The 14818-nt window shown below is 35.4% G+C and overlaps 1 protein-coding gene across 1 annotated transcript in view; it reads left to right on the top strand.

Annotated features, from left to right (window-relative positions):
• LOC123558413 (gem-associated protein 5-like) overlaps positions 1 to 14818 on the top strand; it is a 262358-nt gene that overhangs the window by 45130 nt on the left and 202410 nt on the right. The window contains exon 17 of the mRNA XM_053543581.1: positions 1213 to 1332. Coding sequence (XP_053399556.1) covers positions 1213 to 1332 — 120 coding nt within the window. The remainder of the gene's footprint in view (positions 1 to 1212; positions 1333 to 14818) is intronic.

The raw sequence follows: 14818 nt of genomic DNA, 5'->3' as shown, positions 1-14818 counted from the left end.
AAACTTGCAACACTTGTTCAGCATCAATAGCTGACTCTGTACAGCAAGAAACATAACTCCACCCTGCTTTTTGCAAGAATTATGGCCCCTTTTAGACTTAGAAAATATTAGATTTCTTGGTTAAGTTTTATGTTTAGGTCAACTTTTCTCCTAAACTATCAAAGCTATTGCTTTAAAACTTGCAACACTTGTTCACCATCATAAGCTGACTCTGTACAGCAAGAAACATAACTCTATCCTGCTTTTTGCAATAATTATTGCCCCTTTTGGACTTAGAAAATCAAATTTCTTGGTTAAATTTTGTGTTTAGGTCAGCTTTTCTCTTAACGATCTAAGCTATTGCTTTAAAACTTGCAACCTTGTCCACCATTTAAAAAATATTAGATTTCTTGGTTAAGTTTTATGTTTAGGTCAACTTTTCTTTTTAACTGTCAAAGCTATTGCTTTAAAGCTTGGAGCAGTTATTTGCCATTAAAAGCTGACTCTGCAAGCTAGTACCATAACTCTACATTGCTTTTTGCAACAATTATGGCCTCTTTTGGACTTAGAAATCATGGGTAGGACAATATTTTTATTATATAAAGACAAAAAAATCAGATGAGCATCTGCACCCGCAAGGCAGTGCTCTTGTTTGACGTAGTTGTGGCCCCTTTCTAACTTAAAATTTTCCAAACTCATGAAAGGGTTGACAGATTTAAATAATTTTTGATACACAGGTCAAGTTAAACAACTTAAATTTCACCTTCTTGTGGCCATTTCTTTCCTATGGTTTCCATACTTCTGTGACAAGGCCGTATTGTGGGGGAATTATTCGTCACTCCTGTGACAGTTCTAGTTTAATATTAATGGCACTTAAGTTATATTTCTGACCTTTGCAGGTTTTAATATAAACTAGAATATAATCATTAATATAACAGCTACTAAACTGTGTTTTTAAAAGCGAAATATGATAGTTTTTGTTAGCTGGCACCATGACATTCTCAGGAGAGTTTTCTATTTAATTGTACAGTTGTTTATTCCAATATGTTACATTGTTAAAGTTCATTTGTTCTCGCCTACATTTAACCATTGACAATTCTACAAGTATTTTCAGAATTTCATGGTTTTAAAAAAAATCATTTATCAAACACTTTTTGTAGGAAGGTTTTAATATTGTTAGGTTATAAAATTATATTCCCTTGTTAATGGAGATTTATTTGATTTCACTTACAGAGAGCACTCAAAGAAGAAAGCAAAAGCTGAAGTCAATGTTCCCGGAAACAAACAAACGAGACAATCGAGGAAAGCAGTATCTATTGGATGATCTTGTTACACTGGCTAAACTGATATATGGTGAGTTGTTACTTTAAGTGTAGTCCAGATTTATGAAAATTTACATTCACACCACTTTAGCAGTAATAATTTGTGATATTATGTATTGTGTCTTATGTTTAAACCTTATCATGCTGGAAAGGATTGATTCTGCCATTGTGACCAATGTAGATCATGATCAGCCTGCACATCCATGCAGTCTGATCAAGATCTGCATTGTTCGCCATTCAGTCAGTATCTTTTTGGTAAGCACCCCTTTTAACACCGAATGGTACTGTCCAGATTGAAGATGGACAAGTTCATTTAGAAATTTGGAAGTTGCTTGTTACTTGTTGTTGATCCCAATGACAGATTTTGAACTGTTTTTCTGGTTTTTAGAATTATGACTGGTTTACTATAAATAACATATCATCTGACGGTCAACCTGCTAATCTTTCTGGTGGTTATCATACAATATCAGATTTGAGACATGAGACTAGTGCTATTAATTATATAATATTTTACCATTTTAGAGGCTAGATTCATAAGTTAGTTTGATTGGTATCAATATCATGACAGATTTTGGGACTGGTTTTCTAGTGAGAAATATTTTTAGGCTGGTTGCTTTTAATACTGTAAACAGATCTGAGACTGGTCTTCTAAGTTTGCATAACTTTTGGCGTTCTTTTTTTCACTGCCATGACAGACTTTGAGACTGTTTTTCTAGTCTGAGATATTTTAAAGTGGTTGTTATAATATGTAACAGGTCTAGCTGGTCTCAAGTAACTTCATTTATTTATAAAAACTGTGCACATTCTGATCGAATATTTTTAAACTCTTGAAATTTCGATACTGTTTTTTAAATCCACCTTTATAGTCTCGAAGATGGATTAAACCAGTCTAATAGAACCATGTCCTTGAAACACTTTTGTCTTTTAGAGCTCCAAAGAAGGACAAAATTAATTCTGCATTTAGGTAAGACTGTTTGAGTTGAAATTTGTAAGAATAGACATAAATTGTTGAAAATAGGTAGTTTTGATGACAAGCATTTTAAATATGCCATTGAAGAGGTATGTTGTAATACCATTAACCTTAGCCTGCTGCAGGCAGAGTAACAGCTTTGCAAACAGCTTGGAACCATCAGACCCCGATTAAAATCATTTTAGAACGACATTTTCCTAGCAGACGACAATTTATCTAGATCTAAAGGTTAAAGATCTTAAGTATATAGCTTGATATCAGCTTAGCTGCCTCAACTGCTTTGATTTGCAATTGATACCAGCATTTCAGCTGAAAGAACATTTACTTATATCACAATCAAACTTTTGTTGCGGATACTACATTTAGCATTTTTAGCTCATCTTTTTTTGGAAAAAATGATGGTATTGTAACTTGATCGTCGTCGCATGTGGTTAAGTTTTTGTTAGGTCAGCTTTTCGTAACTGTCAAGCTATTGCTTTGAAACTTGCAAGACTTGTTCACCATTATAAGCTGACCTGTACAGCAAGAAACATAACTCCATCGTTTTTTGCTAGATTATGGCCCTTTTGTACTTAGAAAATATCAGATTTCTGGTTAAGTTTTATGTTTAGGTCATCTTTTTCCTAAACTGTCAAACTATGCTTTTAAACTTTGAACACTTGTTCATCCATCATAAGCTGACCCTGTAAGCAAGAATACAAACCTCCAATTCTTTTTGACAAGATTGATGGCCCTTTTGTACTTAGAAATTCGTTTCTGTAAGTTTTATGTTAAAGTCAGCTTTTTCTAAACTATCGAAAGCTTGCTTTGAAACTTGCAACACTAGTTCACATCATAACTGATCCCTGTACAAGAACATTACTCCATCCTGCTTTTTGCAATAATTATTGCCCCTTTTTGGACTTAGAAAATCAGATTTCTTTTAGTTATAATTGTGTTTAATCGCTTTCTAAAAACTATAAAGCTTTGTTTAAAATTTGCCAACAGTTGTTTCACCATCATATGGACGCTTTATCAAGAACATAACTCTTCGCTTTTACAAGAATTGCCCTTTAGACTTAGAAAACAGGTAGACAATATTTATTTCAAAAATCAGATGAGGTCAGCACCCGCACGTGCTTTGTTTTAAAAGTTTCACTGATCATCTGAGTGTAAATAAACAATGAAATTTTTGGCAAGTTTTTCATCAACTGGTCAACAACATCCTTTGAGTTACTTTCATCTTAAGGGTATCAGTATTGTCCTTTTTTTTGTGATATTTTCAGATTTTGACTAAATATAGTTAGTACCTGAAAGAATGGCTTTTAGTCTTGAAATTACAAATCTTGCCTTCTGTTTTTGAGAAATCATAATTTTACCAGGTTGGTTCTTTCATTAAGCTATCTCATGCAGAATCTCATTCTCATCCATTAGAAGTTTGTCAAAATTCCGAGATGAACCTCTGATATATTTCTTTCGTTTATCTGGTGAGCATGGGCACTCTTGATTACTACTTGAAATGAACTCAGTCAATCACTTTTCGCCATTATTGGGCACACCAAATTGAAAATGTAAACAGTATCTTAGCAAAATACTCTGTCACAATGAATTTAGACGATATTGCATGACTGCAGTTTAAAGAGATTAGTTCCTGTAATCCCATGTTTAGAAATTTACCGCAAGAAATAAGGATTTTCCTCATAATTCGGTGTTATATTGAAAAGGATGCGTTCACACTTCTCACAGCCAATTTTGATTGGTTTGTCAAGATTTGTCGTGAAATGTCACTGATTGACTGAAACTTTTTACCTGTAATGTGACCAAACTGTAAAATTTCAGTGAAATATGCCAGAGGTTCAGATACTTCTCTGGTATGAGAGAATGGGAGAAGCTCTCTGGCTGTTTTATAGCGATGAGCAAACTGAATTTTTTTACGCCCGAAGGGATGTATTATGTTATACCCCTGATGTCAGTCTGTCCGTAAGCAATTTCGTGTCCACTCTGTAAATCATGAACTTCTAGAAGGATTTCAAAGAAACTTGATAGAAATGTTCACCACATCGGGACGACATGCAGAGCGCATGTTCTGGTTGGCTCGCTTTAAGGTCAAGGTCACACTTGGGGGTCAAAGGTCACATGAGTGTGTTTCGTGTCCACTCTGTAACTCTTTACCCCCTTGAAGGATTTCAAAGGAACTTGACACAAATGTTTACCACATCGAGACAATGTGCAGAGTGCATGTTCTGGCTTGCTTCAAGGTCACACTTAGGGGTCAAAGGTCATACCTTCGGGCGTATGTTGCTCCACACATTGCGGTGCTCTTGTTCTGGCTGGTTCTTACATTAAGCTCCCTGGCTGGTTTATAGCAGATGAGCAATCTCAGTTTTGTCTGGTTTGTTCTTAATTTCTCTCCTTGGTAAGCTGTTTGGTATCATTATTTCTTTTACCCAGTCTTTCCTGCTTCATTAACCCTATCATGTTGTGTTATATGAAACAAGATAATAAAGTTTTTGTGTTGAGATAGGAAAAAACATGATTTTATTTTCTTTTTCAAGTTCTCTTTTGTATGAATAATAACATCAGTAAGCAAGACCTATCATGTTGTGTTCTAGAAAATCCTAAACTCCTGTTCTGGTGTTTAGATAGGAGAAAAAAATTTTTTTTTTCAATTTCTCTTTAATATAGATAATAAAAACAGCAAGTGTGATTTGGATAAAAGATTGCAATAAAATATATTGCGTGACAATAGAAATGGGCACATTATTTTTAGAGACTGTTTTGCCAATGTTTACTTTTTGTCAATTACTTCTTTTGTCTCCGGTTGTGATAATGAGGTAATTGTACTTAATAATGTCAGCAAAAAAAGAAAACAATTCTTCTCTCTTGAAGAAAATGTGCAGAAATAAAAGTGTTTTAGATGAGGAACAAAAACAGATGAAGTATGATTAAAACCCATTTATTGAACCAATAGATTATATAAATCTTTCACAGTCAAATTGGCATCATGTCACATGATATAGAGAACTAACTGTTAGGAAGTTTTTTTAGCGATCTCTTTTTAGCCAATATTGATTTGCTGCCAGTAACAAAAATGTTATGGCATTATATTGATACACATAGGAAAGGGATAGATAAGGAAAAACGATATAGGGGAAAAACAATCTGGGTATGCTTTTTCCTTGCGAATTTTATTGTTTGATTATATGTCATTCTATCGCTATATTTGAACTTTACAGCTGTAAATAGTTTGTTTTTGTTTGCCTAGATGGGAAAAATCCTTCTCTCTGTTTCTATCTATTCTTCGTTCCCATTATGTTAAACTTTATTTCTGAATGATATTTGTGCATTAATTTTTAAAAGGTTTGCAGTTCAGAATTTTGAGTATAACATATTTCTGTAAATTTAAATGATCAGTGCTGAAACAGTTATTGAAGTTTATTGCCAATACAAGTGTGAAACATTTTTGGTCAAGTTTGGTCTTACAAAAGTAATAAAACATATTATAAAAGTTTTTAACGTAAGTAATAATAAATTTTCTGAAAGGGCTCTGTGGCATTCAAGTAACTGATTGGCCAATTTTAGCTCACCTGAGCACAAAGTGCTTGGGATGAGCTTTTGTGATCGCTCACTGTCCAGCATCTGTCCGTCCGGCGTCCATCGACACTTTCCTCTAAACAACATCTCCTCTTAAACCATTTGATGGAAGTCGCTGAAACTTGGCCTTGATGTACCTTGTTGTTCTCTAACAAGATTGTTCAAATTATGCCCCTGGGGTGAAAAGAGGCCAAGCCCCGGGGGACATTTTTATATGAGTTATATAGGAAAAAATACTTAAAAAATTATCTGATCCTATTTCCTAGACTGCTTAATTATAATTACCTAATGATTCCATTCACACAAGTAATTAGGGGTCACTTGACTGTGACCTTGACCTACTGACCTTTTTATATGCCCGTCTTTGAAAGAGCGGGGCGTATTATGTGAACACCCGCAGTGGTGGGCAGGCGGTCGGCATCCAAAGCATGTCCTCTCTCTAAGTCGAACAGTTTTCATCAGATCTTCACCAAACTTGCTGACAATGTTTGTGGGCATAATATCTCGGGCAAGTTCGATAACCAGCCAAATCGCCCCAGGCACTCTTGGATTATGGCCCTTGAATTACTTGAAAAACTGCGAATTTAGCCTTGTCTGCACTCAGAAGTTGAAGAGTTTTCATCCAATCTTCACCAAACTTGCTGACAATGTTTGTGGGCATAATATGTCGGCCAAGTTCGATAACCAGCGAAATGGCCCCAGACACTCTTGGATTGTGGCCCTTGAATTACTTGAAAAACTGCGAATTTAGCCTTGTCCGCACTCTAAGTCGAAGAGTTTTCATCCGATCTTCATCAAACTTGCTGACAATGTTTGGGGGTATAATATCTCGGCCAAGTACAATAACCACCCAAATCGCCTCAGGCACTCTTGGATTATGCCCCTTGAATTAGGCCAAGTTCGATGACGAGCATATTTTGTGACAGTCTGGCACTCTTGTTTTAAGATACACAGCCTTGAAATTTGGATGACATATACAGTTTTGCACACCGATCTTAACACTGACTTTCAGTGACCATGAATGTGACCTGCTTTCTTAATATTTTAGCATCAGTTTGACATTTAAAACATGTAGCTCATATTACTCAGGTGAGCAATCCAGGGTCATCATGACCCTCTTGTTTCTACTGGATTGTAAAAACTTTCTAACTACACACAATTGCTTTTCACTTAGATTCCTGCTTTTAAATATTTTGTGTAATTACCTCCCTTTAAGGAGACAGTATATTTGAATAAAAATAGTATGCTATTTAACAAAAGTTCCAATTTCAGGGAATCTTTTGATACCTGTTGTGTTATTTCAGAAATCTGATTTTTTAAATTTTTTTCAAAACATTTTGTTACTTAACCCTTAGCCTGCTGGCGGCAGATGATTCTGCCTTTGCGACCAGTGCAGACCAAGATCAGCCTGCACATCCGTGCAGTCTGATCATGGTCTGCACTGTTTGCTTATATAATTCAGTCAGTAAATTTTTAGTGAAAACCCCTTTGAGTAATAAGTGGTACTGTCCAGATTGAAAGATGGACCAGTCCATTACAGAAATATAGCAGGTTAAGGGTTAATGATAAGAGCACCTTAAGTGATACCACTGTTTCAGTTTGATTATATAAGGTGCTTTCATTCAAGTGCTTAAAGTTGTTTGAAAAAAATATATTAACATATAGGCCAGTATCTAAATAAAGAAACCTATCGAGTGCAACAGATATGGTTTTGTTATTCTGAAAATAACAAAGTACAGGAACTTCTGTCATGTCTGGCGATTAAATGTGCCAAATTTGACCTCGAGATGTCTACAGAAGAAGTATAAGTGCAATAATTGAAAGTAAGCATAGTAAAGAAGCAGTTACTTTATGTCTTTCCCTTCTCCTGTAAAACAAATTGTGTGGATGTGATGTTGAAGGAGAATCCAGGCAATTTCTGATTTATGATTCAATTTGTCTAGATTATTTTTTTCTCCTATGTTAGAGTAGGTTTGTCAGTGTCTCTCACTTTGCTAAGAGGGTTGTGTTAATCAAGAATTATTGGGCTGATTTTCTTGGGGACTTCTTACTTGGTTATGAAATGAATAGAGAAAGAAAGAAGTGAAATTAGTCTACAGGGATAGATACATTCTCTTTAAGTGACTTGATTATATATAATATGACAGCTTGATATATTATACGTCACCATTGTTGGAAATTTCATGTGTCAGTTTTGGTTACATTTCAGGAGGTCAAAAAAGTTGATTTGTTGATATTTTTTTTTTCTGTAGTACATAAGCAACACCCCCCCCCCACCCCCTCTCCCAAAAAAAAGAAAGAAAATCCTGAATATTTTCACATGTTTATTTGGCATCTCTGCCTTTGGTGATGTTGGTTCCTTAAAAATCTTGTATTTCAATTTTGTGTCATTTCTGATATAAAAAAAAAAGAAGATTTTTTTTTTAAAAAATGACAAACAAGGTGCCTCCTTTGAAATACACAAATAAAAAAATTACATGCCAAAACTCACATGGAAGGATGTCTTTGTACTGGAATGGAAGTTTATCAATATTATAAAAGATTTGAAATTTGCGATAGCAAAAACTTGAAAGCTATATGCTTTTAAAGGTTTTAGTATTTGTCCCCAAGGAGTCAAGTATTTTCCATATACAGTAACAAAGCTCGGTATTGAAATGAATGCTACATTTGATATATTATTATTAAAAACTATAATTATATTATTACAAATTGGTATGTAGGTAGGTGGCGATGCGACAGTGTGCAGAGCACATGAACTGGGTCTGTTGGTTAAAGGTCAAGGTCACAAACTGAGTTCAAAGGTCAAATGTGTATGTCATGTTTCTTGTCCAGAGCATAACATTAACCATTCAAGGTATTGACTATAAACTTGGGATTTATGTAGGTAGTGATGAGATGATGTCCTGAGTGCATGAACCAGGGTGGTAGTCAAAGGTCAAGGTCACAGCAATTCTGTCCTCCTCTGATATAACCATAAAACAGAATTATAATATAGTTACCTTTCTGTGATACATTCACTCTCTGTCGGCTGTCGATAGTTGATTCCAGGCCATTTCTGATATATGGTACCATTAATTTTGTTTGTATTATTTTTAAGCTTATTTTGTAATACAACTAAAATGTTCACACTCTTAAGTTGGTTGGTAGTGGCTGATATTCATGCTACTAAATTAGCTGGAGGAAATTTGTTAATGTCTGCAAAAGCTGGTGTGACAAGTCCTGATTAATGCAATATCAATATTTATTATATACCTTTGAATTTTCTGTCTAAAATACAGCTTGTATTTCACTAACAAATACAAAACCCCGTAGAAACAGAAAAAATTGAGCCTGAAATGACATATTAATGATTGTAACATGTCGATGCTTAAAAAAGTTCACTGGTTTCAAACAATTTTTCAGTCTTATTTAATACATCTCAGGGATCTAGCCAGGATTTTCTAAAGGCATGTTGCAGAAGGATATTTTTTGATGAGCAAAGGGGTGGGTGCAGGAGGGGTGTCCCCTCCTGCTTTGGGGGTATGGGGGTCACCCCAGAAAATTTTGTGTTACTACAACTCATTTTGGTGCATTCTGGTGCATTTCAGAGTGAAAAACATAGTGGTATTTTCAGTGATTAATAAGCATCATTTACATGTACAACAAAAAAAGGTATTAGGTCATAAAAATCCTATGGAGTTATTTGCTGAATGACAATTAAAAGTTCATCAATTTTAAGTTGCTAAAAATGTTCATTTACTATTTATTGTACATAAAACAACACAATTTTAGCACTGCACACAGATCTATTTGTATTTTAAAGTTTATGTCTTCTATTTCTGTGGAGTTTATTTGCTGAAAACTTATCCATTTTAAGTTTTTGAAAATGTCAACTGTTTGTTGTACATACATGTAAAACAACACAATCTGAGACTGTCATCCAGGGAAACGCTGGTTTCCATTTTGGACCAGTGGCCATTTGGCGTGGCTGGGAGGGATTCTGAAATTGTGACCGTGGCCTCCGTGGCCGAGTGGTTAAGGTCGTTGGCTTCAAGTCACTTGCCCCTCATCGATGTGGGCTCGAGCCTCACTCGGGGGGTTGAATTCTTCATGTGAGGTTCTTCATGTGAAGAAGCCATCCAGCTGGCTTACGGAAGGTCGGTGGTTCTACCAAAGTGTCCGTTCGTGTTGAAATAATTCACGGAGGGTATTTCAAACTTTTCTCTACAAGTTCTATTTTGAAACTGACGACAGAAAACATTAATTCTTGCATTCTCTTTTCGATATTCCGCCAGAGAAAACACATTTCATACATGTGAAAAAAATTAATATTACGGCGATAATTGTTCAAAAGCATTTTACCGTGTTGCATAATTTTTGACTTAATTCCTTACATTGTCTTTCCTTGATTGCGAAAAACATTCGGACGATAATTGTTGAATCATCTGTCATTATATCTAATGACATGTATAATCTTAAAACTTGCAAAAACAGTTACTTTCATGTACACATCACAAGATGCCGCCTGTCAAAGGATTTAAAGGCGGAGCTATGATGAAATTTACGTCACACGTTCCACACATAGGAAGCTGTCATTGGTTTGTCGGTTATCTTAACTGGCATCGCTTTACCTAAACTATCGGGTAGCACGTGGAAGCTTTTCGAATACACTATCGAATTAATCGGGGTGTTTATTGGGATGATTTTATGACATGTCGCTTCGGCAATTAAGGGATGACTGGGGAAATAAGGGATGTCGAATATACAACTCAAAGTCTGAAGGCATGTCGCACGCGACAGGCAATAATAGCCTGGCGAGAACCCTGCATCTAAAATTATTGTCAATTTGACTGATATATAACACTGGTAGAAAGGGATCTATTTATGTAATAAATGGTCATTAAAACAGAATCTGTTTGTGATGTTTCCATAAATCACTATTTTATCCAAGCATTATGTTGTGGTAATTGAATTTTAGGTATTTGTACTTCTATGTCAAGATGCTGAATAATTGATAAGAATAATGTTACTGGCTTTAACTATTGCATTGTGAACTTTTTTATAAAAATGAAAGGGGCATGAGGATGTTAAACAAAATGCTTACGTCAGTTTTTCTCCAAAGTCTCCTAAAAATAATTTAAAGTCTTTGACATACTTTATTAGACTTAATTGCTTAATTTTTTTATTTTAAGTATTCAACTTAAATTTCAACCTGTTTCTGGCTTTAGGCCATCACCAAAAAATCAAAGTGTAATTACACTGCCCCAGATTGGCATGCGGATGAGTTCTGGATACCATCCGTAATGCATCCATAGAACTCCTAACTCATTCGTAAACCATCCGGGGATGGGAATCCGGAACTTAACAGTCCATCCGGGGCAGTGTAATTCTAGCTTAAAGAAGGACCTTATCAGCATTTTAAATGGAAAGGAGCATGATGAGAAAGCAGTATATTTATGTCTCCCACCACACAGTGTGTTTGCAAGTAAGTCCTTGGTCAAGTTTGATAACTAGCCAAATCGGCCAATAGCGCTACAGCGGAATTAGTGAATTATGACTTCGAAATATAGATATTTATAATCGAGAAAGTACCTGGAGTAAAGCATTACAAATGCTTTTCAATTTTCATCGTAAAAAGTAGTAAAAACAGCAAATTCTCATGTGTTTCCGTAACAGTTATAGTTTGTCAGTAATTATCTTTTAAAGCCTTCTTAAGAAATATAGCATTTATTTCCAATAAATTTTTGTTGTTGTCAAACTATCTGGAGGCCAGTCCCTTTAACTCTGGCATTCATCAAGGGATTTTAATATTACTTGGCACAAATGTTTCCAGTAGTGAGATCATTTGTCATTGCAAAACCCGGACCCCAATCTCAAAAGTCAAGGTCACACTTATAGATCAAAGGTTAACAGGGCTTTTTTCCTGTCTGGTCTGTAACTCAACAATCCTTGAAGGGATTTTTATCATTGCTTGGCACAAATTTACCCCATAATAAAATGATGTGTCATGTCTAACTTTCAGACCCCTAGCTTAAAGATCAAGGTCACAGTTGGCAGTCAAATGTTAAAATGGCTTGAACAGGGTCTGTTTCGTTTCTTGTCCAGATATCTGTCATCTGTCAAGGGATTACAATATTACTTGGCATAAATGTTTCTGATAATCAGGTGATATCAGGGGTGTAAAATTATTTTTCACACCACTCGCCCTGCAGGACTAGTAGCCAGTAATATCTACTCGCCCTTAGTGAACAGCCACTCGCCCTAATAATTGACACTTTTAATATTGTCACTTTTATGAAAGGAGTATTATGTACAATAGTATTATTTCCCGAAAAATATTTATTTTGAAAAGTGTCTAAAAAATTTGGACACAATAATCATCGTCCATCCACCCGTGTTGAAGAGAGGAAAAAAAACGTTAAAGATTATCGGTAATTATTCAGACGATAAACTAAGTAATCGACCTTGTTTTCATGATCAATTTACACCCCTCAAAGAGTCAGTATCTTGACATCTGAAGTGGAGATCAAAGCGGTATTTTTGCTCGAGATTGTCATGGCATTACGTCATGTTTTCGCGCCATATGACACATCCCTGTCTGATCGTACCGCATCGGTTCTTAAAATTGCTGAGAAATAGAAATCAATAAACAGTTTCTTCTTTAATTTGTTATCAAAAGCGAATGTGCTATATCCCGTATAAAAGGTAAATGTCTCAAACGATAGTTACTATAGAGGATATCCTACCTCTGTGACCTATTTGCCCTCGAGGAATTTACATTATTGTTTGACAAAAAAAAAACTTTTAAATTGTTGGTCAAAAAATACATGTACACAGATTCATTTAGTACTTATTAAAAACCGCAATGACATCACATTGCTTTATTTTAAAATCGCATTTCTATTTACGTTTACGAGGTCACGTAACCTATTCTGTCGCACTAACAGAAATCTGTTTGCCAAAAATCGTTTTACTCCATGTATTGTAATTGCTGCCGCTTTTTCACTATTTAAGATTTTTTATTCTGTTTTTTGTTCTTTCTGGTCAAAAGTCTGAATTTTATGCCCAGAGTATTCATCATTTAGTTACTTTTAGAAAGAAATAAGTAACTAAGATCGCGCTGTTTGAATTTTTACAAATGTTTATATGAAAATTCGACCGTTTTTATAGAATTTTGCCTACATTTCTGTCGATAGCTTATTAAAATCATTATAGAATTCAAATAGTATTATTTCTCAAGAGATGTTGAAAACTTGAAGCGAAAGTGTTAAAAAATGAATGCACTACGCACGGTTTTTGTGTACGTGACGATGTAAATTAGATATTTAATACGATAGGTCGCACGTGCTTGTGGAATGGAAAATTACCGGCATGACGTTTTGATATCTTTACGATTCGCGGGTAAATTCCAGTCAATCCAGGAAGCGACTGAATCATCTCAAAGTTTGTTGACGTTTTGGAGTTGTAATTTCTGAATTTTGGTAAAGTAAGGACGTAAAAAAACCACTCGCCCGATCGGTCGAGTATACAGCGAGGTCCACTCGTCCTACTCAGACTTTAACTCGCCAATGCGAGCGGGCGAGTGGAATTTTACACCCCTGGATATGTCATGCGCAACACCCAGAGTCCTTCCTCAAAGGTCAAGGTCACGGAGATCAAAGGTCAGTAGGGTTTTTAGCTCATCTGATTTTTTGAAAAAAAATGATGAGTTATTGTCATCACTTGAGCGGTTGTCGACGTCGGCGTCGGCGTCGGTGTCGGCGTTGGCGTCGGCGTCTGCGTCAGCGTTGCCTGGTTAAGTTTTATGTTTAGGTCAGCTTTTCTCCTAAACTATCAAAGCTATTGCTTTGAAACTTGGAATACTTGTTCACCATCATAAGCAGACCCTGTACATCAAGAAACATAACTCCATCTTGCTTTTTGCAAGATTTATTGCCCCTTTTGTACTTAGAAAATATCAGATTTCTTGGTTAAGTTTTATGTTTAGGTCAACTTTTCTCCTAAACTATCAAAGCTATTGCTTTGAAACTTGGAATACTTGTTCACCATCATAAGCAGACCCTGTACATCAAGAAACATAACTCCATCTTGCTTTTTGCAAGATTTATTGCCCCTTTTGGACTTAGAAAATCAGTTTTCTTGGTTAAGTTTTATGTTTAGGTCAGCTTTTATCCTAAACTATCAAAGCTATTGCTTTAAAACTTGCAACACTTGTTCACCATCATAAGTTGACCCTGTATAGCAAGAAACATAACTCCGTCCTGCTTTTTGCAAGATTTATGGCCCCTTTTGGACTTAGAAAATATCAGATTTCTTGGTTAAGTTTTATGTTTAGGTCAACTTTTTCTCTTAAACTATCAAAGCTATTGCTTTGAAACTTGCAACACTTGTTCACCATCATAAGCTGACCCTGTACAGCAAGCAACATAACTCCATCCTGCTTTTTGCAGTAATTATTGCCCCTTTTGGACTTAGAAAATCATTTTCTTGGTTGAGTATTATGTTTAAGTCAACTTTTCTCATAAACTATCAAAGCTATTGCTTTAAAACTTGCAACAGTTTTTCACCATCATAAGTGGACACTGTACATCAAGAAACATAACTCTATCCTGCTTTTTGCAAGAATGATGGCCCTTTTTAGACTTAGAAAATCATGGGTAGGACAATATTTCTATTACACAAAAAAAATCAGATGAGCGTCAGCACCCGCAAGGCGGTGCTCTTGTTTTCCTGTCCCATCCATCCATAACTTTGTCATGCAAAAGAGGATTTAAATATAAGTTGGCACAAATATTCCTCTGGATGAGACAAAATGTCATGCGCAAAACCTGGACCCTTAGCTCAAAGAACATTAAGGTCACACTTGGAGGTCAAAGGCCAGCAGGTTTTTTTTTTTCCTGTTTGGTGTTTAACTCAACTATCCTTAAAAAGATTTTAAAATTACTTGGCATAAATGTACTCCCATAATAAGACAACATCTCATGCGAAACACCCA

Source organism: Mercenaria mercenaria, chromosome 5 (assembly GCF_021730395.1).
Source record: "Mercenaria mercenaria strain notata chromosome 5, MADL_Memer_1, whole genome shotgun sequence".
NCBI lineage: Eukaryota > Metazoa > Mollusca > Bivalvia > Venerida > Veneridae > Mercenaria > Mercenaria mercenaria.
Note: the sequence above shows the minus strand (reverse complement) of the source record. Positions and strands in the feature narration are given on the sequence as shown.